At 35.7% G+C, this 27307-nt stretch overlaps 1 protein-coding gene across 2 annotated transcripts in view; it reads right to left on the bottom strand.

Moving 5' to 3' along the window:
* Positions 1-27307, bottom strand: part of LOC145663017 (phospholipid-transporting ATPase ABCA3-like) — a 373059-nt gene that overhangs the window by 124110 nt on the left and 221642 nt on the right. For both annotated transcript variants that reach the window (XM_081729148.1, XM_081729149.1), the window contains one exon: positions 10883-10975. In XM_081729148.1, the coding sequence (XP_081585274.1) occupies positions 10883-10975 (93 nt within the window). The remainder of the gene's footprint in view (positions 1-10882; positions 10976-27307) is intronic.

A 27307-nucleotide genomic window follows, 5' to 3' on the forward strand; every position in this document is an offset into this window, starting at 1 on the left:
TTACCACCTTCCATTTACTCGGTTAGCATGATGCTTTTTTTTTTCAAGGCATTTCTAGCGAAGTCCTTCTCGCCCTGAAATTTTGTCGTCTTGTCTATCAAGAATTAATAACGCCGAACGAACACAAGATGAAACACAACAACAGGCTAGTAGTTACACTGTTCATTACACTTCACCTGATCCAAGTTTCATGTTAATTTATTGGTTGAATTTCACTATCGGTTATCAAACAAAGTTAATTTTCTGAAAAGTAACGATAATCAATAGTAGTTGATAATTATTATTATTTCTATAATTATTGTTTATAATAGTGAAACACTTTGTTGAGGGTTTTCGGCGTGTTAATCATAGCGTTAACTATACACTATCTGGACCGCACTTTATAATCACAACTAAACACATCTTCCCACGAGAATGATTATGTACGTGAGGCGAAAGGACCGGTAGCTAAGAACTAACTGTTTACCCCTTGAGCTTCAGTATTTACTTCCGCTGGTTGTCTCTCAAGAGTCGTAGAGACTCTCTCTACCTTCATTGTTTTTGGGGTTGTTGACCTTTTCCCCTTTGTGAGGTGCCACCCGCGTTGAGCCGGTGACATTTTTACAAATTTGTAAATAATTCAAAATTTACAAACTGTCACTCCATTTTCTGTATCTGTACGTACACTTAGCGTTTATCCACACAACCCCGGTATGTCTTTTATACCAAACAATTATTACAATTTTATTAAATCACGATTTTCTATCTTGTTTACCAGTCGTGGAGACCCGTTAGGAATCTCCAAGCAGACGTTTTGTGTCTCTGGTGTTTAGTGCACTCTCGTGGCAGGTTCTAAAATTACCTTCTTGCAGGCGGGAAATGGTGGATTGTCTGCTTCTGTTTTTCCTTTTACTTTTTTTTTAAAAAAAATTTGACTATGAAATGTTTACATACAACAAATAATAATCACACATATAATAAAGTATATGAGTAATTTACTTATTTTTGTAGGTCCTTGGAGTTGTCATCTTTTTCGAGGTTAGATAAAGAAAAAAAACGTCTTGGTGGTGAGTTGTCTGCTAGCTCCCCCCTCCAGACATACCACTCGACACCCTCCAAGGGTGGCTGAGAAAAATCTTTGCGAGTGAATTGGAATCATGCGGGAAACAAAATACAATGCAGGGTCGCGTAAAACATTTTTCTTAACTGGTATCGGAATTTCCAAGAACATTTTAATATTAAATATTACTTATTAATAATATACTCTTTAAATCTGGTACTCCTGACATAAATGCTATGTTTTCTTTTTTTTCGGTCAGGCTCGCTTACCAGACCATCGCCGGCTACGATCCCTTAGCGCCTTACCATTTTCCTCTCGTAACATGAGATTTAGCGTACACGGGGTAGTTGACCTTTTGGCCGTTGTGGCGCTACTGACGTGCACCAAATAGAAGGACAGGTTGTCTATTGTCACATAAGTCTGAGTGGATTTTGACAAGTGTAGTGTGGTGTTTTACGTGATTTTTTTTTCTTTTTGCTAAAAAAAAGTCGCGTGGTGTGTGTAGTCACTATAGTTTAATAATAGGTATTTGCAGTATCTTTATGTGCTGAAATTAACAGCACAGAAAGTGTTCTTTTATTGTTTTAAATATGGTATATTGTTGTGTACCATTTTGTAAAAGTAAAAGCGGGAAAGGGAACTCTGTATCTTTCCATGAATTTCCCTTGGATTCTCAACAATCCGATGCGTGGTTGAAGGCTATATCTAGGGAAAATTTCACCCCAAATTGTAAATCTAGGTCATCTGTAGTGTGTAGTTTACATTTTAGTGAAAATGATTACCGTTCAGACACGAAAAAAAGAATTCTGAAGAGAGGAAGTGTTCCAAGTGTGTTTAGTGACTACCCCTCCCACAAAATTCCGAAACTTGTTCAACCCCGTAGAACAATTCTCAGAAAGAACATCGACATACAGAAAAGAGAAATAAAATCATATGCGAGTCCGCAGTTCAGTAGTGAACACAAGGAAGCTGCTGTTGTTAATTGCAACGATTTACCTAATGAAAACAAATCGGTGTGTTCTATTGGGCTACAAACAGATAATCAAACACCTGACAGTAAGTTAAAAACAGCTTGGATAGAAAAAAACAAATTACGGATTAAGTTGTGGCGAGCACAAAAGAAAATACGCGACCAAGAGCAACAAATAAACACTTTGAAAGATAAATTAAATTCTTTCGAAAATAAATATAATTCCTCATTAAATGATATACTTGCTGCATATAAATGCGATCCAAATAATCAAAAAGCTGGGTTTCTCTTGGAGCAAGTGCTTTATTTCAATAAATCACGTCCTCGGTGGTCTGCTGACGTAATAAAGAATTGCATTGTTTGGCAACATGTTTCTCCAAAAGGCTACAAATATGCACAAAATGTTCTTCAACTACCTAGCCGATCAACCTTGTCACGCTATGTTGGAGATATGTCATGTGATGCGGGGGTCACACCTCTAATCGAGCAGCGTTTATTATTAGAGTGCAATGAAATGAAAGAAGCGGAAAGACTGTGCTCCTTAATGATAGACGAAATGTCAATAAAACAACGTTTAACTTACGACAAGAAACTCGATGTGTTCTTCGGCGAGAAAAATACTTCTTACGTAGCTGAGAATGACAATCAATCTGCCAATGAATTTGATTCAAGTTCTGAACCACCAAAAGTTTTAGAAAGAAAGACTGTACTTGCCAATAATTTACTTTGCTTTCTTTTGTGTGGTATCTCTACGAAGTACAAGCTACCAGCGGCGTACTTTTTCTCTAAAAAGTTGTCAGGTGCAGAATTGCATAGACTGACATTAATTGTTATTAATAAAGTTGAGGCATGCGGGTTTCGAGTGTTAAGGCTTGTCACCGACAACCATAAAACTAATGTAAATATGATGAAAAGACTCAGTCAAGCAAAAAATCTTAAACCATTCGTTGACCATCCCGAAGATTCAAGCAGACCACTATACATAGCTTTCGATCAATGCCACATACTTAAAAATGTTCGAACAATGTTTTTAGAGGGAACAATGTATGATGGAGAGGAACAAATTAGTGGCACTCATGTGAAAAATTTGTACGAGTTGCAGTCCAAAGATAATGTGAAACTTGTCCGATTTCTGTCTCGAAAACATGTTTCACCAACAAATTTAGAGAAAATGAATGTTAAAAGGGCTAAGCAAATATTTTCAAACGAAGTAATTGCCGCAGTGGAATTCCTCAAAGATAACTCCGTTCATTCTAAGGCGCACACTTTCTCAAGTGCTGGTGCAACTTTAAAATTCATGAGAAACATAAAAAAGTGGTTTGATATTCATGATGTGTGCAGTCCAAAATACAACCAAGGAAATCCAGATAGGACGCATTTCTTTAGTATCGATGATGAGAGGTTGAAGTGGTTGGAAAATGATTTCCCCAAATACTTGCGTGAGGTAAAAGATTCAAGTGAGGAACATGGATGTACATTCCTCAGTAAGGAGACGTATGAGGCAATTTTACTTACGTCAGAGTCTACAGCTCAATGCGTTCGGTACCTTCTTCGATCAGGCTACCACTTTGTGCTCACTCGATCCTTTAATAGTGACCCCATCGAATTATTCTTCAGCGGTTTAAGACAAATGTCTGGGAGCAATGATATGTTGGATAGCAGGGCCATTGTATGTACAATGAATCGAATTCTGAAGACTGGATTACTATCGCTGTCTTCCATCGCAAATCCTACCACTATTTCACAGGAAAATATTCCCAATCACTTTCCTGGTTCTGAAGCATATATCCCCATACCAGATACAGTTACAGAATTATTGACTGGTCTTCATGCCGATCCTAGTGAGTGTTGTTTTTGCTTGTGTAATTAATTTTATTTATGTTTCTGAGTAGTAATGAGATCTATGCGTAGGTTGGTTCTTTTCTAAAGAAAAAATAGACCTAAAACCTTTAGCTTATGGGCAAGGGCGGCGATTTCTGTGTAGCTTTGGGGGAGCCCCATAGCAGATACGCATTGGTAGAACAGAAAAACGAATTGGCATGTATTGTAGAAATTGGAGAACCCATTAGGAGAGCCCATTTCAACTTTAGGGCCCGGGCCCCCAAAGCTCCCCGGGATCGGTGCCCTTGCTAATGGGATAGAAGAAAGCAGAGCCCTTATTTCAGGTACTATCCCAATATCACTTAGTGTGCCAGTGGTAACCCCAAATTTCCCTAATTATCTAGATAAAACGATTTTATTTACTTTTGTGAAATGTAATATTGTAGTAATATATTAGTAGACTCCTACTTACATCTTATTAGGACAGATAATAATGATTTACAAAAATCCCATGTTTTAGAAAGATATTTATGTAGTTCTGACAATCTAATATGTGAAACCTACTAATACGATAATGCCAGGAAAAAAATAACCATTTTGCACTAATATGGTAGGAAACTAGACACATTCATTAAAGTGTAAACTAAAAGTGAAATTCAGCTATTAAATTATAACGCAAACGAAATACAATTCTGACTTTACGCAATATTGAAGCACAAAGAAATTAATCACTTCATAACATTTTAAAGAAAGTAGTCACTTCATAACATTTTAGCCTATTGTTCACTACTATTGTCACAATTTCTATAATATTTCAATAGTTCCATTTATGGTTTTCTTTTCAGACATTGAATCAGGTACAGTGAAATTAGCGTCTACTGCTTTCTTAGGAGGTTTTGTAGTTCGGAAAATTACTCAAAGTATAGAGTGTGCCTCATGCCACAAACTTATCAGTCAGGACAAGTGTAATTCTACGCTTATGAGCTTGATATATAAACAAGACAGTAGAAGCATAATGTGCTACCCCACAAAAGAACTAGTATGGGTGATTCACATTGTTGAAAAGTTTGTTGATAGGGCCCATCGGTTTGTGAAAACCCGAATTTCGGAAACTCTTTCCGCTTACATTGTTTCTTTTCTGCAACACACTTCGTATTTACAGTGCCCCATTTCGGACAATCATTCATTCAGATTAAGTGTCAAAATTTGTGATATAATAGTTCCAGTGTTGCTGAAGAACATTGCAGATGCTGAAACGGAACGTTTTGAACATGTCAAATTTTTAAATACCAAACCATCATCTCGGAAAGTGCTGCGTTTGTAATTTGTCAAGGATTATTTTCCTGGTAAGTGTGCTTGTTTTTTTTATTATTTTTAATTAACCGATAATAATTGTATTCAATTTTAAAAACAGTTTAGTTTTTGTGATACTATAGATATGTTTACCTAGAAATAAGGGGAAGGGGACTTCAGAATTCTTTTCCTGTTATAGTTATTTCATTTGCCTGCTACACACGACAGAAAAAATTGGTGCACGTAACTAGCGCCACAGCGGCTCCTAAAGGAACTAGGCCCCGTTCGCTTGTCTACGCTATTTGGGAAGGCGCTAAGAGATCGTAGCCGGCGATGACCAGACTAACGGTTTTCCTCAAAGGTGTGAAAATACAGGTCAGATTGGATTTTTAGCACCTATTGTCACAAAAATTTAACATTTAAGTGTGTACCCGCAAACAATAGAGTTGAGTTTGGAAGTAACAATAGTTGCTAGTCAATGCTTCTAACTTCATTTCATTTCTCCACTTTCTGTTCCTTATAGAATATACGTTACAAACCTGCCTCTTTTTGGACATGCCCCTTACTTTAGGTTAGCAACTATGTTAGCTCAAAGGTTATTGAACCCTTGGCTTCTCGAATTTTCCTGTTGTGTGATGTGAAAGTTGAACTTTTGTGAAGATAAGGGCTTCTTAGACAGAGTTTTTTTTTTTTTTTTTTTTTTTTTTTTTTTTTAGTAATACGTTTAAACTCTAATATGAATACCATTTTTGTCTATAAATACTTCCATTAATACCTATTTATATCTGAATTAATCCTAATATAATTAAAATTATTACTTAATTTGGCTTTTAAATTATATTAAATTATATATGTAAATTACTATATCTACATTTTGATATGCAAAACAGTTGCTAGGGCTGTCAGCTTACACTACCAACAACATATATGAGTACTGATGTTTGCTTTTATTGTTTTTACTAATACCTTTTGATCTCTCGAGAAAATTACTTAGTAAAAAAGTGTTAACTACTCAGATATTTCTTTCCAAATTGAAGAAAGTAAATACAATTTTATTTCAATGTAAAAAATAACATAAAATGTGGTACTCGAGTCAATTTTTCCTGTGTAATATAAATTATATCAATGGTACTCAGAAAACCAATAGCCGTCTCATCGTTGTTCTTGATATTTAAAGGAAGGGGAGGGGATGTTTTAAAAATATAATTCTTTTGTTATAAAAACTTAAATTAACAACAAGCACAGAAAATCATATGCCTTGATGAAAATACTTATAGGACAAAATATGGAGAATGTAGAGGCAAATGTCTGTGTTTCGTGGGTTTCCGTCAATTAGAAGCTGAGATATTTCAAATTATGTGCTACCCCTCAAAAGTAGTGTAAACCACTAATGTAAACATCCAGTGGGTAACGTACGAAGCTCCGCGGTGCCGTCTTCATTGGTTAGCATCTCAAGAAACGGGTCCAAAACAGCCGAAACTAGCACAGCACCACAAGAAGAGCTTCCTGTGTCTTTTTGAATAACTCGCGACATCGTGCATCGGAAACTGCTACGAGCTAGTCAGAACATCTAATCATCAACTGTGTGCTGTCAGGAGTTGAACCGTGTTCAAGAAAAACTCAAAACTCTGGAAGTCACTTTTGAATCGCAAAGGTATTCTCTTACAGGACAACGCAAAGCCTCACGTTGCTAGAATGATGCAGGGCAGGGGCGGACTGGCAACCATAGGGCCCACCCTGCTAAACTGAAATGAGGGCCCACTATGTAAAAATGTAAAAAAAAAAAAATGTACTTGGCATTCCACTTACTTCAGTCGGGAGTCTGCTCGCGAATGTGCCGCAATCTCTCTCTGTACCTGTCTTTATGGCGAGAAGAAAATGTAACCCACATACACAAACTCGTCTAAATATTGCTGTATAATCTCGAGGAAGTACGCCCCGCTCTTAGCAGACAACTCAAGTCGAGCCTCCTTGGGTCACAGGTCGGGTCAGGGCTGCTCTAGCCACGGGTCGGCTCGGGTCAACTTTCTTATGCGTTGTTTCGGTTAAAACCTATTCGGGTGATGAGTCGGGTCGGGTCGAAGTTCAACTCGACCCGAGAAGGATTTAGCCGAAACGGCGCATAAGAAAGTTGACCCGAACCGACCCGCGGCTAGAGCAGCCCTGACCCTAGCGTAGGTGACCTGACAAGATCCATGTCTCAAGCAGGCTTGACTCGACCCCTAACCCATGAAAGCCTGATCTGACCCGTTTGAAAGCACTACGCGGCAGCAAACAGTTCAGTTAATTTCGTGTTCGCCTGTTAAAGTTGTGTAATTTCAAGTAAAAATAGCCATAAAAGATAAGCTACAATTGACTGAAATCATCCAAAGACGTGGTGTATACATTATAATTTATAAACAATTAGACAGAAAAACAAAAAAAAAAAAAAAATACCTGGCAACTGTCCTGCAGTACTCGAATGAGTCACATCACGCTCATTTGTTTATTGGGGCTTCACAGATTCAAATAGACTACGTATTTTGGGTCAGATGCAGCTTTTTGTAAATCACATCTTCGTTTGTGTTCTCGCTTTTTAGCACCACTTTTATATATTTTCTTTACAGTAACCTTACAACCACTCCTACCATCCATACTGACACAACTACATGACTTCCACGACAAACGACACGTAACTGGTTTTCCAATAATTGAATTGCTGCTATCGGATTTGCTCTTCGATGTAATATACAAATAAAATAAGCCGAGGGCAGCAACTTCATACTAATTGTTTAAGGTTTGTATAAAACAATCGTTGATAGTGGCGACTAATTTCTTTTTGCTTTACAGCACTGAAAAGGGGAAAAAAAAAACACCGAAGCCTGATCCGATTTCTTTCTTCGAAGCTTGGTCTGAGGACAATGCAGTTCAAAAGCGTTCCGACTCCACCTCCACTTTCCACAACAACAATATCTACGAGACTATAGTTTCTTTAAAACATTGCCACTCGCCGGCTTGTAAAAGGACCGGAGTAGGCAATGGTATCCAAATCCAATAACAGCCTGAAATCTAATGTGTTTCTTATACAAAAAAGTACTAGTTAACGTGCTCGTTTTTAACAGCTGCTGTATCACAAACCCCGCAATGTTTCAGGGCCTGAATGTCTCATAGACGGAATCTTTTCAAGTCGATAAACGTGAAGAAGAATAAGGTCTTAACTTTACGTCTTTTTTATGCAAAACACAAGTTTGCGAGAGTTACCCTGCCATATTTTTGATGCTGGTAGGTTTAACTGAGCACATCTTTTTAAAATTGGTGAAGGGGGCCCACCTGTTTGGGGGGTCCACCCTGCATTTGCAGGGTAGCAGGGTGGGCCAGTCCGCCCCTGATGCAGGGCACCATTCTACGCCTTGATGACATGCACTATTGCATTTGCCATACTCCCTGGACATTACACAGTAAGATTTTTACCTGTTCCATTCCTTGGATAATCACTTTAGAGGACTCCAGTTCAAATCCTTAGCAGAGGTGCAAGACGCACTTATCTTCTTCGCTTCACTCCCACCAAGTTTCACTGCAATAGAATCCGTGGCCTTCCAGAACGTTAACAGATGTTGATGGGGACCGTTTTTGATGTTCCAGGTACGTCTTAGGTGACATATTGATGTTCGAAGGTGGTGGGTGAAAAAGCTTTCTTGGTTATCTTTGTAGACAACTAGTAATTAATGAGACAATGTTTCAATAAGAAGTGTCTTTAAAAGCAACTGTTGGTGGGCAGTTTATTCCTTGCAGTATAAGGTATCATATAATTGGTTTGCCCAGTTAGTATACATAAAAGTATGAATGCGATACTCGTCATTAAAATAGTACTAGTTTATTATTGCTAAATTCCATAAATACTCAAGAGTGTTACTTCATTATAGGTCATCAAGTCTATTTCTCTTGAATAATTAACAAGAAGGGATATATTTAGTGTCATAGATATAAACGATTATGATTCTAATTTTTCCCGTATAATATCGATGGCTTTCATCCCCATGGGATTATTTCGATTGAAACAAAGTGAATTCTTTTATCTCTTAACTATCATACTTGCTATTAATAAAGGTAGGTATTATTTCTTCTAGTGTAGAAATACCTTGAATATTTCATTACTAGAATCATGAATAAGTTTTCGTTATATCCGATTATAAGTAACTAGTTATTTTTCCTAAGGAGTCCATGAAAACAGCCTTACTCGTGTAATGAAGTCATCAATATCCATGTAAGTACATATGTATTAAGTTAAAGGATCATAACATGCTATAATAGTGATTAGAATAATTATTGTGTGAACGATACCTCTATTTTTGTTTTTAAGTTCTATACTAACAACTATGTTGGATCAAACATGAAGAGAAACGAGAGGACGGAAATATAATTCTACATGTGCACATCAAAGTTATTGGAGTCCTTAGCAAACCATGATATTAAATTCAGGACTAGTCTATCAAAGAGGAAAACATACTCAAATTTGTTTCAATAGAACATCAATGGAAGGCAGAAGATAAGAATCGCACGCTCAACTAGTCTACATAGAAAGATGATTTTACTTGAATCACTCTATTCTGTTGTCCGATAGACACAAACCAAGGACACAGAATATGAATGTTCTATCGTTAGTGATACATTTAACTGAAATATATATTTATTCAAAGTGTCTGAAGTGAATAGTCAGAAATTCAGAACATAAGATATCTCACAGGATCCAAAATTCAACCAGACACGTGAATATCGTCGTTGTTCTTGTCTTTTAGTTACAACGGTTACTGATTTTTTTTTTACCGTCACGACTAATGCTGACTTAAACGCTAGTAGCAAATTAGATACTTAAGTAAGTGACTTATTTTTTAAAAGTTTATGTTTATTTACGACGTAGGTTTAGGTTCAACAATTATTAGAAACGTCATATTACCGTGGTTGTTGCATATACTTTAAAAACCTACAGTCTTTCCTGCTCATTTTCTTCAGACTAATTATATAGTCCATAGCGTTTCATTATTAGCCTTAAAAACTCGTTCTCCTTGATAAACCGAGAAAGAAGTCTATTCCGGGGCCGATTTACCTGCATCTTTATATATACACATTTTAGAATCATTGTGCAGTATGATGTTTAGAAGGACCTATTCTTTGACACACACACACACACACACACAGAGAGAGAGAGAGAGAGAGAGAGAGAGAGAGAAAGAGAGCGAGAGAGAGAGAGAGTAGGAAATAATATTAAACTAAAGATATCCACAGAATAAGAATTAAAATATCTTGCTTTGAAAATTGAGAATGAGTCTTAAATATTTACTGAAAATCACTGTTAAATTTGGTCTAGGTTAGTTTTTTTCGTTTGTTTATTCTAACGTACTTTTGACATAAAGCTCCTGCCATTATAAAATTAAATTATTAATTGTACTACAAGATAAACTGTACTGTTACGAACAGGAACCTTATATGCTCACTTTCTAATTGCTTGTTGCGAAATAAACTTTTAAAAAAAATTAAACAAAAATGATCACGAAATTGAAGAATGACATCTAAAAGTGTTATGTTATGCACAGTCTCAATTCCAGAAGCACGTAACATTACAGATCATATTTTGCAACTCTTTAATGTGTGATGATAAATCATCACAATTCTTTCATTAGCAACTTCGACATACAAGTGGAGGATCAACATTTCCCAGAAACGCAGTTTGACGACATAGTATTACGTTAAGATTAGGTTAAGTACATTATAGTTATATTTACCTGCTGTCCTGCAGAAGTTACGACTTTCAACACATTCTTGTATGATTTTGTATAAATTACTAGAAATGTCAAGCTTAAATGATGATACAGAATCTGAAATAGAAAAAAATGTATCACACATTTACACTCTATATGTACAATGGGCCACAGAAATTATTGATGTACAAAGTCCGCGAGATAGGCAACACAACAAACAACTCCTCCGAGATTAATTACGCCTGGTAGAGTAGCAAGAACAAAAGCTTGAAATTGCCCCCAACTGTTAAAAGCACAAATAGAAAAGAGTGTTTTTGTGCAAGATTGAGGAGAACCGATGGCTGACGAAATGACAAAAGGGAGTGTTTGGATACTTGTACTCACAGAAACAGCACAATATCAGAAACAAATATACGGACACCAGAGGCGCCGATGAGAAGATAACAGTCAGGGGACTTAAATCATCTTATAATTAACTCAAATGAGGGATGATAAACAAGCTAACTTACTTCAAATGACTATACATATATGCGTATCACATAATATACGAATAAATTATGCGGTATATGTAGTAAGTCTTTTTTTTAAAGTAAACACAAAGCCTTGCGCTCAGTTTTGAAACTATTAACAGTAGTCTTATCTGTAAATCAATTAAAGTAAAACTGAAAAAAGGAGGGAAAAAAAGAGAATTTGCAACAAATGTGATGCACGGAATAAGTCGTGAGTGGGAACCCTTCACCCCTCGTGGGGATATTCATGAAGCTATCAGCTTATGTCTAATTATATTGGAATATATTACCCATTTCTTAATTTCGAACATACTAGGTTCGATCGAAACGAGAAAACTTTTTATCGGACTTCTAAAGAAAATAAAATAAAATAAATAAATACATGACCGTGTTTATTACATATAGAATTCCCAGTCACGACCCCCTTTTCAGTTTTATTTAAAAAATAGAAGAAGATGAAGAAAGGAAAAGGAAGATAGAAGAGGAAAGGTGGTAAAGTAAGAAGGTGATAAAGAGGAAACTGTTACTGGATATTTTGAGAAATATGGTAAAGGGAAAGTGAATAATTATCGAATTGGGATCATTTCCAATAGCTATTGGGTGAATATTTGGTATTAAGGTGATCAAAGGTAGACACATGTTAACCCATACATCCCAGATCTAGATCCATTTGACCCCAACTACCGAATTATCCCAATCTAGCTCTGAGATAGATGAGAAAGTTTAATTTTACCATTTATTCAATATTTCCAGAAGTTCTAGACTAATATCCAATATTTGAAAAATAAACGACGAAGTTGATGGCATGTTAGAATCGACCACAGAGGAAAAAAAAAATCAGAGTATCACATATTTGTCGAAGATTTTGACTTTCACAGTTCTCACATGATGATCATTCGTTCAGGCTACTTCAGTCCTTTTTACTTCCTTCATAGAGCCAACTTAAATTAAGTTAGTATTGACATTCAATGACTTTAATTGCCAACTACCATTAATTATAATAAGTCACACATATATGTCAAAATAATTTGTGCACTTAATACTAAACCTACATTTCACTCACACACACATTCATACAGGACAATGTATACTTCAGGTTGTATTTAGTTGAATTAAACTAACCTAACTACATTTCTATAGACATTTATTACATTTCAATAAAAGAAAACTTAGTTTGACATAACAGGAAAAATTTTAATACATGAAAAGAATGTTTCATAAGCATGCACAGAAATCCGCTACTTTCAACAAAATCAAATAACACATTTCTCTTTCTAGATATATTAAAAGTTGGATTACATAAAAAAAAATCGACAAAAAAAAAACGAAAGACAGAAAATAAAGAAAAAAAAAGAATATTCAAAGGTCAATATATTTAAGATTCAGTGCAATGGATACATATCATTGCGGGCAAAAGAAAGAAAAAAATATAATTGGTTAATCATTCTAAAAAAAAAAAACACTGTAGTAGCATTTTATTGAGTCTCTGTCCCAAGAGGAGACATTTCGACAATTTTATGAGTCTTTGTTCTCACGTCGATAATAACTCCTTTTTTCAACTCTCTTTACGCACTGTGATTTGTGTCCATGAGAGTATTTAATAGTTTTTGTTTTAACTATAGACAAATAGTTGCTTCATATCACATATATATTTATATTTCTCATTTCGTCACTTGACGCACTTGATATAAAATTTCAAAGTTTATCAAGATTAAAGAAAAATTATCGAATTCAGTCACAGACATTGGGAACATATTTCCATATTCCTGTATTCACATTACTAAATTATTAACCTAATTTCAGTTCGTTGAATTTAAGATCACTATTTTTTTTCTAGTATAGATCGTGTAGTCAAAAGATTCTAGTCACTGAATAGTTAGGTTTCCGATCGTAGGGGAAGGATTTGTTTCATAGTTTACTGATAGAAGGATTCGTTGGTGGGGCGCACTGTTTCGTAGCTTACTGATTTCACTATGATCTCGCAAATAAATTTGGATAAGGATTAGGGTTATTTTTACTTTTCTTACGACCTGCTACTTGTTTTATTTACATGCCGTATTTAACATGATATTCAACTTTAATAGTCACAAACATCAATAACAACTCAACAAAATGTCATTTATTACAATTTACGCGGTAATACTGTATATCACAAATAGTTGGTTAATATCGGGTGTCAAAAATCTATGGCAACCTAAAACAACCAGGGTAAATACCGAGCCCTCTACATACATACTCACATATATATATATTCATATTACTCAATATAATAAATTTCATTTTAATATCCATCGTAGTATTTCGTCGACATTTAATATCTACATAACCTTTTTATATTCGACAAGTATTCATATTTTATTGGCTCAAAAACAAAACAAAAACCCTGACTATCAAAATTCATTTTTTTTCTCATAAGGTTGCAACATTGTACTTTATATATATAAACCCGATAATCAATAATCATTCTCAATTTACTAAAGATCCGCGTATATAAAAAAAATAGTTGGTGTTATTTAATAAGTTGACATAAGAGGTGGAAATACAACAAATAGAGCAGGCACGTAACTTTTAAAACTATGTAAGTACATATATAGATGTATATACAGAAAAAAAATCAATGTTATTCGAAACTAGTGGGCCCAAACTACTAATACATACACACTATATGACCAATCAATAGAAAGAAAAACCAGAAATCAGTAATCAATGGATATAATTTGTACGATCAATGAATAACAAATGTTTTCAGGAATCTGAAAGCATAGTGTACCTTCTCGTCAGTTTCTCCCGTGGTGGATTGAATATCGCGAAAATGGTCCTGAGTTGTGCTGCAATACCTCCACGAATCGCATCCCTCGATGTCTCAGTTAGTACATACGATCGAAATAAGTGATATGAATATTGTACGTTTTCATGAGTTTCAGAAACCGGGGGGGGGGAGGTTGAAAAATTTGAAAAAAAAATCTCGAAGTAATGAAGACAGAGAGAGAGATAGAGAAGAAGGAAGACGAAGAATAGGGGCGCCAAAGACAAGTGGGAAATAACTAACGCTACAAAGATAAAAGTCGAATTTCGCTCTCAACAAAATCCATAGCCAAAATATTCTTAACATGCCAAAAGGGTGGTCTACTCAAATACGTAGACTCAAGGAGCGCCCTGCTGCCAAGGATGCAAGTTCTGTGTCCATCAGATCCCAATCCCACAAGAGTTTGGCTGTAAGATTGAAATCCGATCCCCGTATCCGGCCCAAACCAGCAGGGTCCCGAAAATCCTCCGGAAGGTTAGAGACGGCGTTAATTTAGAATTTCAAAAGAAAAAAAATCATCCGACCTCTTGGAAACTAGAAGATTCCAGAATAGTAATGAAATTAGAGTAATAGCTAAGATATCCCTAATGAGAATTTGCCAAAATAAAAAAAAATTAAATAAACTGAATTTTGGATCGGTGATTTCAATAACCAAACATCACCGATGGCTACCCCGCGCAGACATGCCACAGTCTGGGACGTCGTTAATTTCCCTCATCTAATTAAACTAAGAAAAGACATGAAAATACTTAAGGGGACTAGGGGTCGACGTCCGGGTACGCTAATGACGTGAATATTAATTTAGTAGCAGTTGATTTAATCGGATAGTCCGAACTGAGTTATATGAACACTGCACAATAAATAAATAAGGTAAGCAACGGAAAAAAAAATCTCGGAGAGGCTATGAATGTTAAAGGTACAAATGACCGAAACCTGTACTTTTCGATGATCACAGGAAATAGCAGTTATTTTTCTTAATTATCATTTCTGTCAACCTTTAGAAGTAATTCCCACATGATGCTATCCTGTCTATTGAAAGGCTTAAGACCTGGGGCTGTTGTTATGAGGTACTTAACTACGAAGTAACACACAATTCCCAACTACAATTTACTATCCAAGTAGCAAACTCGGTTGGATGAATGTACTGGTGTAGAAGTCAAAACGCGAGAGATTTTTTTTTTCGTAAACGTATTCATATTTTCACTATATAACATACACTAGGCCTATCCATTTAAATATAGGTGTCATCATCTCATTCATATTTTATATCATATTATTAATATATCATTACATTCATTCATTATCTACTAATTTTCGCGCGAAGTAATATTTTATAGACACCCTATTCCATACATTTTACACGCAGGCCATACACATATTTACATTACACAGTAATAAATATATATAATTATCACAATCTATCACGCTCAAACTACTACACGATAACATTCATCGAACCACGTACTCTTTGTTTCGAAGCACCCAAATTGTATTTACTTCGCAGTTAAAAAAAATCATACGTATATTCACTGAAAGTTAAATTGTCAACGATTAATCTATTTCTGATTTGTTGATAAAACTAAAGCAACAATGGAAATTTTCTACAGCCACGGGAAAAGAGAATTTAATACTACATTTTGAAACAAACAGTAACAGCATATGGGCTTTACTTCTATTAAGAAAATAGGCATTCTTTATTTTAATGGATATTTCGGGTTCTAAGCAACATAGCAAGCTGTAATTTTCCAAATAGTAAGATCTCATGCTATCTTATATGAATGTATACTCATCTGAACCGAAAACCATGTCCACGGGATGTAATTTAGAAATAAATGGCCAAAATCAAACAACTTAAATCACTAAGTCAGGCGATGTCGTAATGTCAACAAACAATTGACTACCGAAAACAGACACTATGGCGCTGTAGTGGAGGCATAATTTACCGTGTACTGAAATATATACTTGTACTCATTAATCAGAAATTTAATATTTACTCCGGTTTAGTATACTTCGAGTTAGACAAATGGTACTAAATTAACGCATATTTATACACTGTCCTAACCGAAAATTCACACACTCACACAAAACTACTAACTACATACACCACTGTTAGTACTATACATAAAGACAACTAACTAAACCAAACATGCACCATTGAATTACATGCATATTGAAGAAAGTAACCTAACATATTAGATTTAAAATACATTACTCCCTCGTCGGTATATACAGTCGGCTCTATTAAACTTAAAGGGGGGCAAAATGAGAAAAGTAACCCTAGGTCCAATTGACCTGACCAATTATTTACATAATGATTGCCAAAGATTGATGCCCTGGGGGCACCTTAACGAGGTTTATTGAGGGACCCTTCCCCTGAGAGGGGAAAAGGCCCTAAAACAAACAATAACTAACCCATCCCCCGCTAGAAATAGTTCAATTTTGAAAGGGAATAGGAGCCCCCTTTTGTTAGCTTAAGCTGCCATTCTGCTGATTAGTATTACAGTATTAAACCTACTACGTACATGCACTTAAAAAAAATCACATCCACCGAATACACGAACAAATTGCACAAAACCAGGTCGTATTTCCCTAATCCCTAACTGAGTTTTAAAAGATCAAAAATCACTATTACAAACTGTCTATGCTTTGGCTTGAATGACGAGCAATATGGCGTCCTAATAAACAGAAATCCGGAATCAGATATTTTCCCCTGGTTTTACAGTTCTTTCAACAAAAATATGGATTTCCTGGCTTCTGATTGATCACACGACGTTTATCAATGAAATTAACTGGATATTACCTTGAGATAGTTAGAATTTCCATCCTTTTACCGCAGATATGTAGAAGAAGAAATCACGGGCTGCTCCTCGTAAAGTGTCTTCGATTATTCTGATAACATTGCGCCGAAAAAGCCAGAGGTAGGAGAATTCCTCCAATCAGAACGAAAACTTTAGCCGCGGAAATTACAAAACAAATAGAAATTTGGCAAATCCAGATATAACCGGATCTGAAAGTGACTATGGACTAATGAGAGGGGGTGAGGGAAAGATTAGGTACCTGACTAAATTCTACATTGGTCTGAAATTAAGAAAATTTACATCCAATGACGGAACTATGTTTCGGTATGACGTCAGAATGGTAAACCTTGTAACTTTTCAACTTATATATCCGAAAATGGGATTTACACTTAATCAAAATATAAATAAAATATATTATTCAGTGGGAATATGGTTACTAATGAAACCTTTCGATTCATTATATTTAATTCGAAGTAAAGAGAGTAAATGAATTGTGTAACTAAACCGAAATTGAATTAAAAAAAAATTACTAGGTACAGGGTGCGTAAAAAAAAGTTGCCATTACTTTCAACTGTAATGGTACATTACAGTTTTCCCCGGCCCATTAACAAAATTTTGTTAGAATAACAAAATTTTGCTAATTGGGAATACTAACTACTGATGCTTGTTAAGTTAACACACTCATTCATCTCATTCAAACGTTACCAGTCTCACTAGGACAGTATATTATATCTAATTGGGGTATTGCGCGAGTAATTCACTACTTTTATCTTCTGTACAATTGAAAATCTTTAAATTTCGAAAATTGTGAGTTCCGATACTTTTTTTTTTCAGTAGGGTTCATATAGCAATAGAACGGACAGAAGTTATAACTGAGAAATCGACAGATACAATTCGTAAGGCTTCAGCCGTCGACTAGTATATCTGATGACATTAGGCCGCAGTTTCCCGTCTATCACTGCCATTTAATATTGTTCTAGGCTCACCGTTACCACGCACTTGCGAAGGGACTGAATTCTGGGGTCGATTTACATTATTGTTACTATTATTGTTATTATTATTGCCCTGACTATTACCGTTCTCCCTTCTTCCGTACGTCCTGTTAAAATTCCTCCTGATGTTATCGCCCCTATCCGGGTTCGATTCCATGTTGGTACGGTCATAGGGACGATAACTCCGGCGATTGTTGAACATGGGCCGATTCCTGAATAGTCGCCGGCCATTAGTGTTGTTTTCTGAGCCATACCCACTAGGATAACGAGATCCAGCTTGGGTATAACTCAGGAAATCTGTCTGGCAACTTGCCGTTACCTTCGTCTTCGTCGGTTTTAGAATCTTTGCCTGTCGGGCGAAGTATCGTTTTGGTGGACCACCAACTTCCTTGCCGCACAAGGCAGCTAAACGTGAGGTGACTTCTCGCACCGTTTGGCACAAGTGGGACGCTATGGCCCGGGACTCATCGGGTGGGAGAGCGTTAACTATAATATCTACCAGTTCGGCCTGAGAGGGATGTTCAGCTATCTGATAATATAGTTCGATGATTTTCCAAGCATAGTCCAAGAGAGACCCATACTTGGAGCGATAATACCGGAGTGATTGTAAGTTTCTCTTTTGGAGCCGTTCGATGTGCTCATTACAATACTCTTCTTTGAAAAGAATCAAAAAATCACTGAACGTCCGGATTTGGTATTTAACCGAGGCAAACCATGCGCCCGAAGCGGCGATCAAACATTTTTCGACTATTTGTAGGCGTTCCCCATCAGTAAGTTTGTACATATCTAGATATTGCTGCAATCTTCGCAGGAAAACTCGAGGTAACCCGTTAGCAATGTTCCCATCGAAAGTGGGAAAACGTTCAATATCCCGGAGGGAAACTTTAGAGCTCATACTATACGGGGCAGGAAAAGAATCTAGTGGAATCAACGCGTTATCCTGGGCGGTTGGGGTTGTCACCGGATTTGCCACCGACGGAGTGGTCACCGAACTGAACGCTCCCATATGACCAAGAGAGGTTTTATAATTAGTGTTGACCATGTGAGGTTCGAACTTAGGACCCACCACGGCAGTAACCGACGGTCCGGCACATCTCCTTTCCCCTCCTGGCAGCACGCTGTAAGATTGTACCATTCCAAAGGTAGAGTGAGCATTTACGCTAGTGACTGTTGTAGTCACAACACTCGACTGCATCGGTACATCGAAATTACTCAACCATGATTTCGAGGTTGGCTGATGCGGGGGACAATACATTGCTGTGTCCCGTGCATCAGGCAACACTTGACTCTTTCCCGGGAGGACGTTACTTGTTTCTGGGAAAATTTTCCCTAGAGAATCGCCATCAGGAAAAGGATAGGAGATATCAGACTTGACGATTTCCAATTTAGTAATATTCCCCTTAAGACTGTCTACTTCGGTTTGAATTTGACTAATTCTTTGATCAACCGACTCTAGTTTGGTTTCTATTGATAGGTTAGATATTACAACATTTAATTTACTTATTTCAGCCTGCTGCTGTTCAACCTTTTGTTCGATGTTACAAAATCTTTTGTTTGTGCTCTCAAACCTTACATCTATTTCATTTAATTTTTTATTTGTTTCGTCTCTGAGCTGCTCGGTAGACTGTTGGGCCTGGTATCTAACCTGCTCTAGTTCAGTAGACGTTTGCTCTTTCAATTTGCTAATCGAAGAAGCAAAGTCTAAACAGATCTGGTCAAATTTATTGTTTAGTACCTCGAATCGAGCGTCGGTCTCTCGTTTCGAGGTATCAAACTTTTCATTTATCTCACGCCTTAAGTTTTCACTATTCTGGTCTAACTTTTCATTTATCTCACGCCTCATTTCTGTATTCTCACGTCTCAGATCTGCACCATTCTGTTCTATTTTAACTTCCATGTTAGAAAATTTTTCATTCATCATTTCCATCATCTGGCGAATTAATGCAGACGTGTCAGACCCTCCAGATGACATTCCTTCCTTCGGGTTTGCCGTCTGATCCCGAGAATCATTGTGATTTCCATTCTTTTCCTCATCATCGAGGTCAGATATCTCCGCTGGAGATATTTGGCCTCGGTCCTTTTCACAATTCTTACAGTATTTTATTATTTCGCCGGTTTGAACTTTTTCTGCATTTTCAGCAGTATCATCCAAATTGGTGCAAATAAAGTGGATCCATTTTAGTCCACAACCGGTGCATCTTATTAATCTCCGCGGGGCGCGAGATCTTTTCTCTTTTTCATCTAACGTGCATTGAGTGCATGTGACTTCACATTCGTCCTGTGACACAACAACCTTTTTTGTTGCCATAGCTTCGAGACACTTTACAAAAGACAAGATATATATCAAAAATACACATATACTATAAAATACTTATTCGCTATCCAGACAAGTATTATTCATGAATTAAAGGACTCCCATTCTCTTTCCTTCCTTGAAACCCTTCTAGCGTTTAGTTCTAATTTAGAAAAAAATTTGACACTCCTTCTCTTTTTCCCCCTTAGAAAAGGAAGCAAAAATGACAAAGTAGCCAACGACTCTACTTGTTTCACTTGACTATAAAATTTCTCTTATTAATTTCAATGTTGTGATCAATTCAACATGCCTTAACCTCACTCTTTGACATTCTTTAAAAAAAATTCAGATCTACCGGTCGCCATTTAAACTGAGATCCGTTGCCATGGGAACAAACGTTGCCATGACAACCATTCTTGTCGCGGTTCACCAATTCAAACTGATTGGCATGATAACTGGTATTATTCAATAAGCATTTTCAGATCCGTTACCACAGCAAACATGCGTTACCATGGCAACAATCTTGTCACGTGTCGCCACTCTAAAACTGAAAAAAGGAGGAAAAAAAAGAGAATTTGCAACAAATGTGATGCACGGAATAAGTCGTGAGTGGGAACCCTTCACCCCTCGTGGGGATATTCATGAAGCTATCAGCTTATGTCTAATTATATTGGAATATATTACCCATTTCTTAATTTCGAACATACTAGGTTCGATCGAAACGAGAAAACTTTTTATCGGACTTCTAAAGAAAATAAAATAAAATAAATAAATACATGACCGTGTTTATTACATATAGAATTCCCAGTCACGACCCCCTTTTCAGTTTTATTTAAAAAATAGAAGAAGATGAAGAAAGGAAAAGGAAGATAGAAGAGGAAAGGTGGTAAAGTAAGAAGGTGATAAAGAGGAAACTGTTACTGGATATTTTGAGAAATATGGTAAAGGGAAAGTGAATAATTATCGAATTGGGATCATTTCCAATAGCTATTGGGTGAATATTTGGTATTAAGGTGATCAAAGGTAGACACATGTTAACCCATACATCCCAGATCTAGATCCATTTGACCCCAACTACCGAATTATCCCAATCTAGCTCTGAGATAGATGAGAAAGTTTAATTTTACCATTTATTCAATATTTCCAGAAGTTCTAGACTAATATCCAATATTTGAAAAATAAACGACGAAGTTGATGGCATGTTAGAATCGACCACAGAGGAAAAAAAAAATCAGAGTATCACATATTTGTCGAAGATTTTGACTTTCACAGTTCTCACATGATGATCATTCGTTCAGGCTACTTCAGTCCTTTTTACTTCCTTCATAGAGCCAACTTAAATTAAGTTAGTATTGACATTCAATGACTTTAATTGCCAACTACCATTAATTATAATAAGTCACACATATATGTCAAAATAATTTGTGCACTTAATACTAAACCTACATTTCACTCACACACACATTCATACAGGACAATGTATACTTCAGGTTGTATTTAGTTGAATTAAACTAACCTAACTACATTTCTATAGACATTTATTACATTTCAATAAAAGAAAACTTAGTTTGACATAACAGGAAAAATTTTAATACATGAAAAGAATGTTTCATAAGCATGCACAGAAATCCGCTACTTTCAACAAAATCAAATAACACATTTCTCTTTCTAGATATATTAAAAGTTGGATTACATAAAAAAAAATCGACAAAAAAAAAAACGAAAGACAGAAAATAAAGAAAAAAAAGAATATTCAAAGGTCAATATATTTAAGATTCAGTGCAATGGATACATATCATTGCGGGCAAAAGAAAGAAAAAAATATAATTGGTTAATCATTCTAAAAAAAAAACACTGTAGTAGCATTTTATTGAGTCTCTGTCCCAAGAGGAGACATTTCGACAATTTTATGAGTCTTTGTTCTCACGTCGATAATAACTCATTTTTTCAACTCTCTTTACGCACTGTGATTTGTGTCCATGAGAGTATTTAATAGTTTTTGTTTTAACTATAGACAAATAGTTGCTTCATATCACATATATATTTATATTTCTCATTTCGTCACTTGACGCACTTGATATAAAATTTCAAAGTTTATCAAGATTAAAGAAAAATTATCGAATTCAGTCACAGACATTGGGAACATATTTCCATATTCCTGTATTCACATTACTAAATTATTAACCTAATTTCAGTTCGTTGAATTTAAGATCACTATTTTTTTTCTAGTATAGATCGTGTAGTCAAAAGATTCTAGTCACTGAATAGTTAGGTTTCCGATCGTAGGGGAAGGATTTGTTTCATAGTTTACTGATAGAAGGATTCGTTGGTGGGGCGCACTGTTTCGTAGCTTACTGATTTCACTATGATCTCGCAAATAAATTTGGATAAGGATTAGGGTTATTTTTACTTTTCTTACGACCTGCTACTTGTTTTATTTACATGCCGTATTTAACATGATATTCAACTTTAATAGTCACAAACATCAATAACAACTCAACAAAATGTCATTTATTACAATTTACGCGGTAATACTGTATATCACAAATAGTTGGTTAATATCGGGTGTCAAAAATCTATGGCAACCTAAAACAACCAGGGTAAATACCGAGCCCTCTACATACATACTCACATATATATATATTCATATTACTCAATATAATAAATTTCATTTTAATATCCATCGTAGTATTTCGTCGACATTTAATATCTACATAACCTTTTTATATTCGACAAGTATTCATATTTTATTGGCTCAAAAACAAAACAAAAACCCTGACTATCAAAATTCATTTTTTTCTCATAAGGTTGCAACATTGTACTTTATATATATAAACCCGATAATCAATAATCATTCTCAATTTACTAAAGATCCGCGTATATAAAAAAAATAGTTGGTGTTATTTAATAAGTTGACATAAGAGGTGGAAATACAACAAATAGAGCAGGCACGTAACTTTTAAAACTATGTAAGTACATATATAGATGTATATACAGAAAAAAAATCAATGTTATTCGAAACTAGTGGGCCCAAACTACTAATACATACACACTATATGACCAATCAATAGAAAGAAAAACCAGAAATCAGTAATCAATGGATATAATTTGTACGATCAATGAATAACAAATGTTTTCAGGAATCTGAAAGCATAGTGTACCTTCTCGTCAGTTTCTCCCGTGGTGGATTGAATATCGCGAAAATGGTCCTGAGTTGTGCTGCAATACCTCCACGAATCGCATCCCTCGATGTCTCAGTTAGTACATACGATCGAAATAAGTGATATGAATATTGTACGTTTTCATGAGTTTCAGAAACCGGGGGGGGGGGGAGGTTGAAAAATTTGAAAAAAAAAAATTTCGAAGTAATGAAGACAGAGAGAGAGATAGAGAAGAAGGAAGACGAAGAATAGGGGCGCCAAAGACTTAAGTGGGAAATAACTAACGCTACAAAGATAAAAGTCGAATTTCGCTCTCAACAAAATCCATAGCCAAAATATTCTTAACATGCCAAAAGGGTGGTCTACTCAAATACGTAGACTCAAGGAGCGCCCTGCTGCCAAGGATGCAAGTTCTGTGTCCATCAGATCCCAATCCCACAAGAGTTTGGCTGTAAGATTGAAATCCGATCCCCGTATCCGGCCCAAACCAGCAGGGTCCCGAAAATCCTCCGGAAGGTTAGAGACGGCGTTAATTTAGAATTTCAAAAGAAAAAAAATCATCCGACCTCTTGGAAACTAGAAGATTCCAGAATAGTAATGAAATTAGAGTAATAGCTAAGATATCCCTAATGAGAATTTGCCAAAATAAAAAAAAATTAAATAAACTGAATTTTGGATCGGTGATTTCAATAACCAAACATCACCGATGGCTACCCCGCTCAGACATGCCACAGTCTGGGACGTCGTTAATTTCCCTCATCTAATTAAACTAAGAAAAGACATGAAAATACTTAAGGGGACTAGGGGTCGACGTCCGGGTACGCTAATGACGTGAATATTAATTTAGTAGCAGTTGATTTAATCGGATAGTCCGAACTGAGTTATATGAACACTGCACAATAAATAAATAAGGTAAGCAACGGAAAAAAAAATCTCGGAGAGGCTATGAATGTTAAAGGTACAAATGACCGAAACCTGTACTTTTCGATGATCACAGGAAATAGCAGTTATTTTTCTTAATTATCATTTCTGTCAACCTTTAGAAGTAATTCCCACATGATGCTACCCTGTCTATTGAAAGGCTTAAGATCTGGGGCTGTTGTTATGAGGTACTTAACTACGAAGTAACACACAATTCCCAACTACAATTTACTATCCAAGTAGCAAACTCGGTTGGATGAATGTACTGGTGTAGAAGTCAAAACGCGAGAGATTTTTTTTTTCGTAAACGTATTCATATTTTCACTATATAACATACACTAGGCCTATCCATTTAAATATAGGTGTCATCATCTCATTCATATTTTATATCATATTATTAATATATCATTACATTCATTCATTATCTACTAATTTTCGCGCGAAGTAATATTTTATAGACACCCTATTCCATACATTTTACACGCAGGCCATACACATATTTACATTACACAGTAATAAATATATATAATTATCACAATCTATCACGCTCAAACTACTACACGATAACATTCATCGAACCACGTACTCTTTGTTTCGAAGCACCCAAATTGTATTTACTTCGCAGTTAAAAAAAAATCATACGTATATTCACTGAAAGTTAAATTGTCAACGATTAATCTATTTCTGATTTGTTGATAAAACTAAAGCAACAATGGAAATTTTCTACAGCCACGGGAAAAGAGAATTTAATACTACATTTTGAAACAAACAGTAACAGCATATGGGCTTTACTTCTATTAAGAAAATAGGCATTCTTTATTTTAATGGATATTTCGGGTTCTAAACGACATAGCAAGCTGTAATTTTCCAAATAGTAAGATCTCATGCTATCTTATATGAATGTATACTCATCTGAACCGAAAACCATGTCCACGGGATGTAATTTAGAAATAAATGGCCAAAATCAAACAACTTAAATCACTAAGTCAGGCGATGTCGTAATGTCAACAAACAATTGACTACCGAAAACAGACACTATGGCGCTGTAGTGGAGGCATAATTTACCGTGTACTGAAATATATACTTGTACTCATTAATCAGAAATTTAATATTTACTCCGGTTTAGTATACTTCGAGTTAGACAAATGGTACTAAATTAACGCATATTTATACACTGTCCTAACCGAAAATTCACACACTCACACAAAACTACTAACTACATACACCACTGTTAGTACTATACATAAAGACAACTAACTAAACCAAACATGCACCATTGAATTACATGCATATTGAAGAAAGTAACCTAACATATTAGATTTAAAATACATTACTCCCTCGTCGGTATATACAGTCGGCTCTATTAAACTTAAAGGGGGGCAAAATGAGAAAAGTAACCCTAGGTCCAATTGACCTGACCAATTATTTACATAATGATTGCCAAAGATTGATGCCCTGGGGGCACCTTAACGAGGTTTATTGAGGGACCCTTCCCCTGAGAGGGGAAAAGGCCCTAAAACAAACAATAACTAACCCATCCCCCGCTAGAAATAGTTCAATTTTGAAAGGGAATAGGAGCCCCCTTTTGTTAGCTTAAGCTGCCATTCTGCTGATTAGTATTACAGTATTAAACCTACTACGTACATGCACTTAAAAAAAATCACATCCACCGAATACACGAACAAATTGCACAAAACCAGGTCGTATTTCCCTAATCCCTAACTGAGTTTTAAAAGATCAAAAATCACTATTACAAACTGTCTATGCTTTGGCTTGAATGACGAGCAATATGGCGTCCTAATAAACAGAAATCCGGAATCAGATATTTTCCCCTGGTTTTACAGTTCTTTCAACAAAAATATGGATTTCCTGGCTTCTGATTGATCACACGACGTTTATCAATGAAATTAACTGGATATTACCTTGAGATAGTTAGAATTTCCATCCTTTTACCGCAGATATGTAGAAGAAGAAATCACGGGCTGCTCCTCGTAAAGTGTCTTCGATTATTCTGATAACATTGCGCCGAAAAAGCCAGAGGTAGGAGAATTCCTCCAATCAGAACGAAAACTTTAGCCGCGGAAATTACAAAACAAATAGAAATTTGGCAAATCCAGATATAACCGGATCTGAAAGTGACTATGGACTAATGAGAGGGGGTGAGGGAAAGATTAGGTACCTGACTAAATTCTACATTGGTCTGAAATTAAGAAAATTTACATCCAATGACGGAACTATGTTTCGGTATGACGTCAGAATGGTAAACCTTGTAACTTTTCAACTTATATATCCGAAAATGGGATTTACACTTAATCAAAATATAAATAAAATATATTATTCAGTGGGAATATGGTTACTAATGAAACCTTTCGATTCATTATATTTAATTCGAAGTAAAGAGAGTAAATGAATTGTGTAACTAAACCGAAATTGAATTTAAAAAAAATTACTAGGTACAGGGTGCGTAAAAAAAAAGTTGCCATTACTTTCAACTGTAATGGTACATTACAAAAGTATGGATCGATCATTCGAGGGAAGAGCCCAGTCGCAAATGAAAATTTTGGGGGTCCAACAGGGCCTGAGCTCCTTGGTTCCGGTGCCAGTGATTCATACGTAATACTTCAAAAGAAGAACTTATCCGATTTCATTATTCGTTAAATGACTTTTGAGAATGCTAAATATTGGTATATCCCATGCAGTAATTTATTTGTAAATATTTAAGAAAAAAAATTCGATAACACTCAAACGAGTTGGAAAACGAGTAGTAGAATCCGTACTAAGAGCATTTCCATTTTGGTTGCAAATAAAACTGATAGTTCCTGATTTGTATAGTATTTCTGAAAATTTACACATTGAGACACAAGGAGAAAAGGGGAGAGTATAGTGTCAATTAACAACAATTTAAAAATGCACGAAATTAACGGATAATATCAAACATAGAACCATTAACAGAATTAACTCTGTAACTC

The sequence above is a fragment of the Thermobia domestica genome, chromosome 10, assembly GCF_964235325.1.
Source record: "Thermobia domestica chromosome 10, izTheDome1.hap1.1, whole genome shotgun sequence".
NCBI classification, from domain to species: Eukaryota; Metazoa; Arthropoda; class Insecta; order Zygentoma; family Lepismatidae; genus Thermobia; species Thermobia domestica.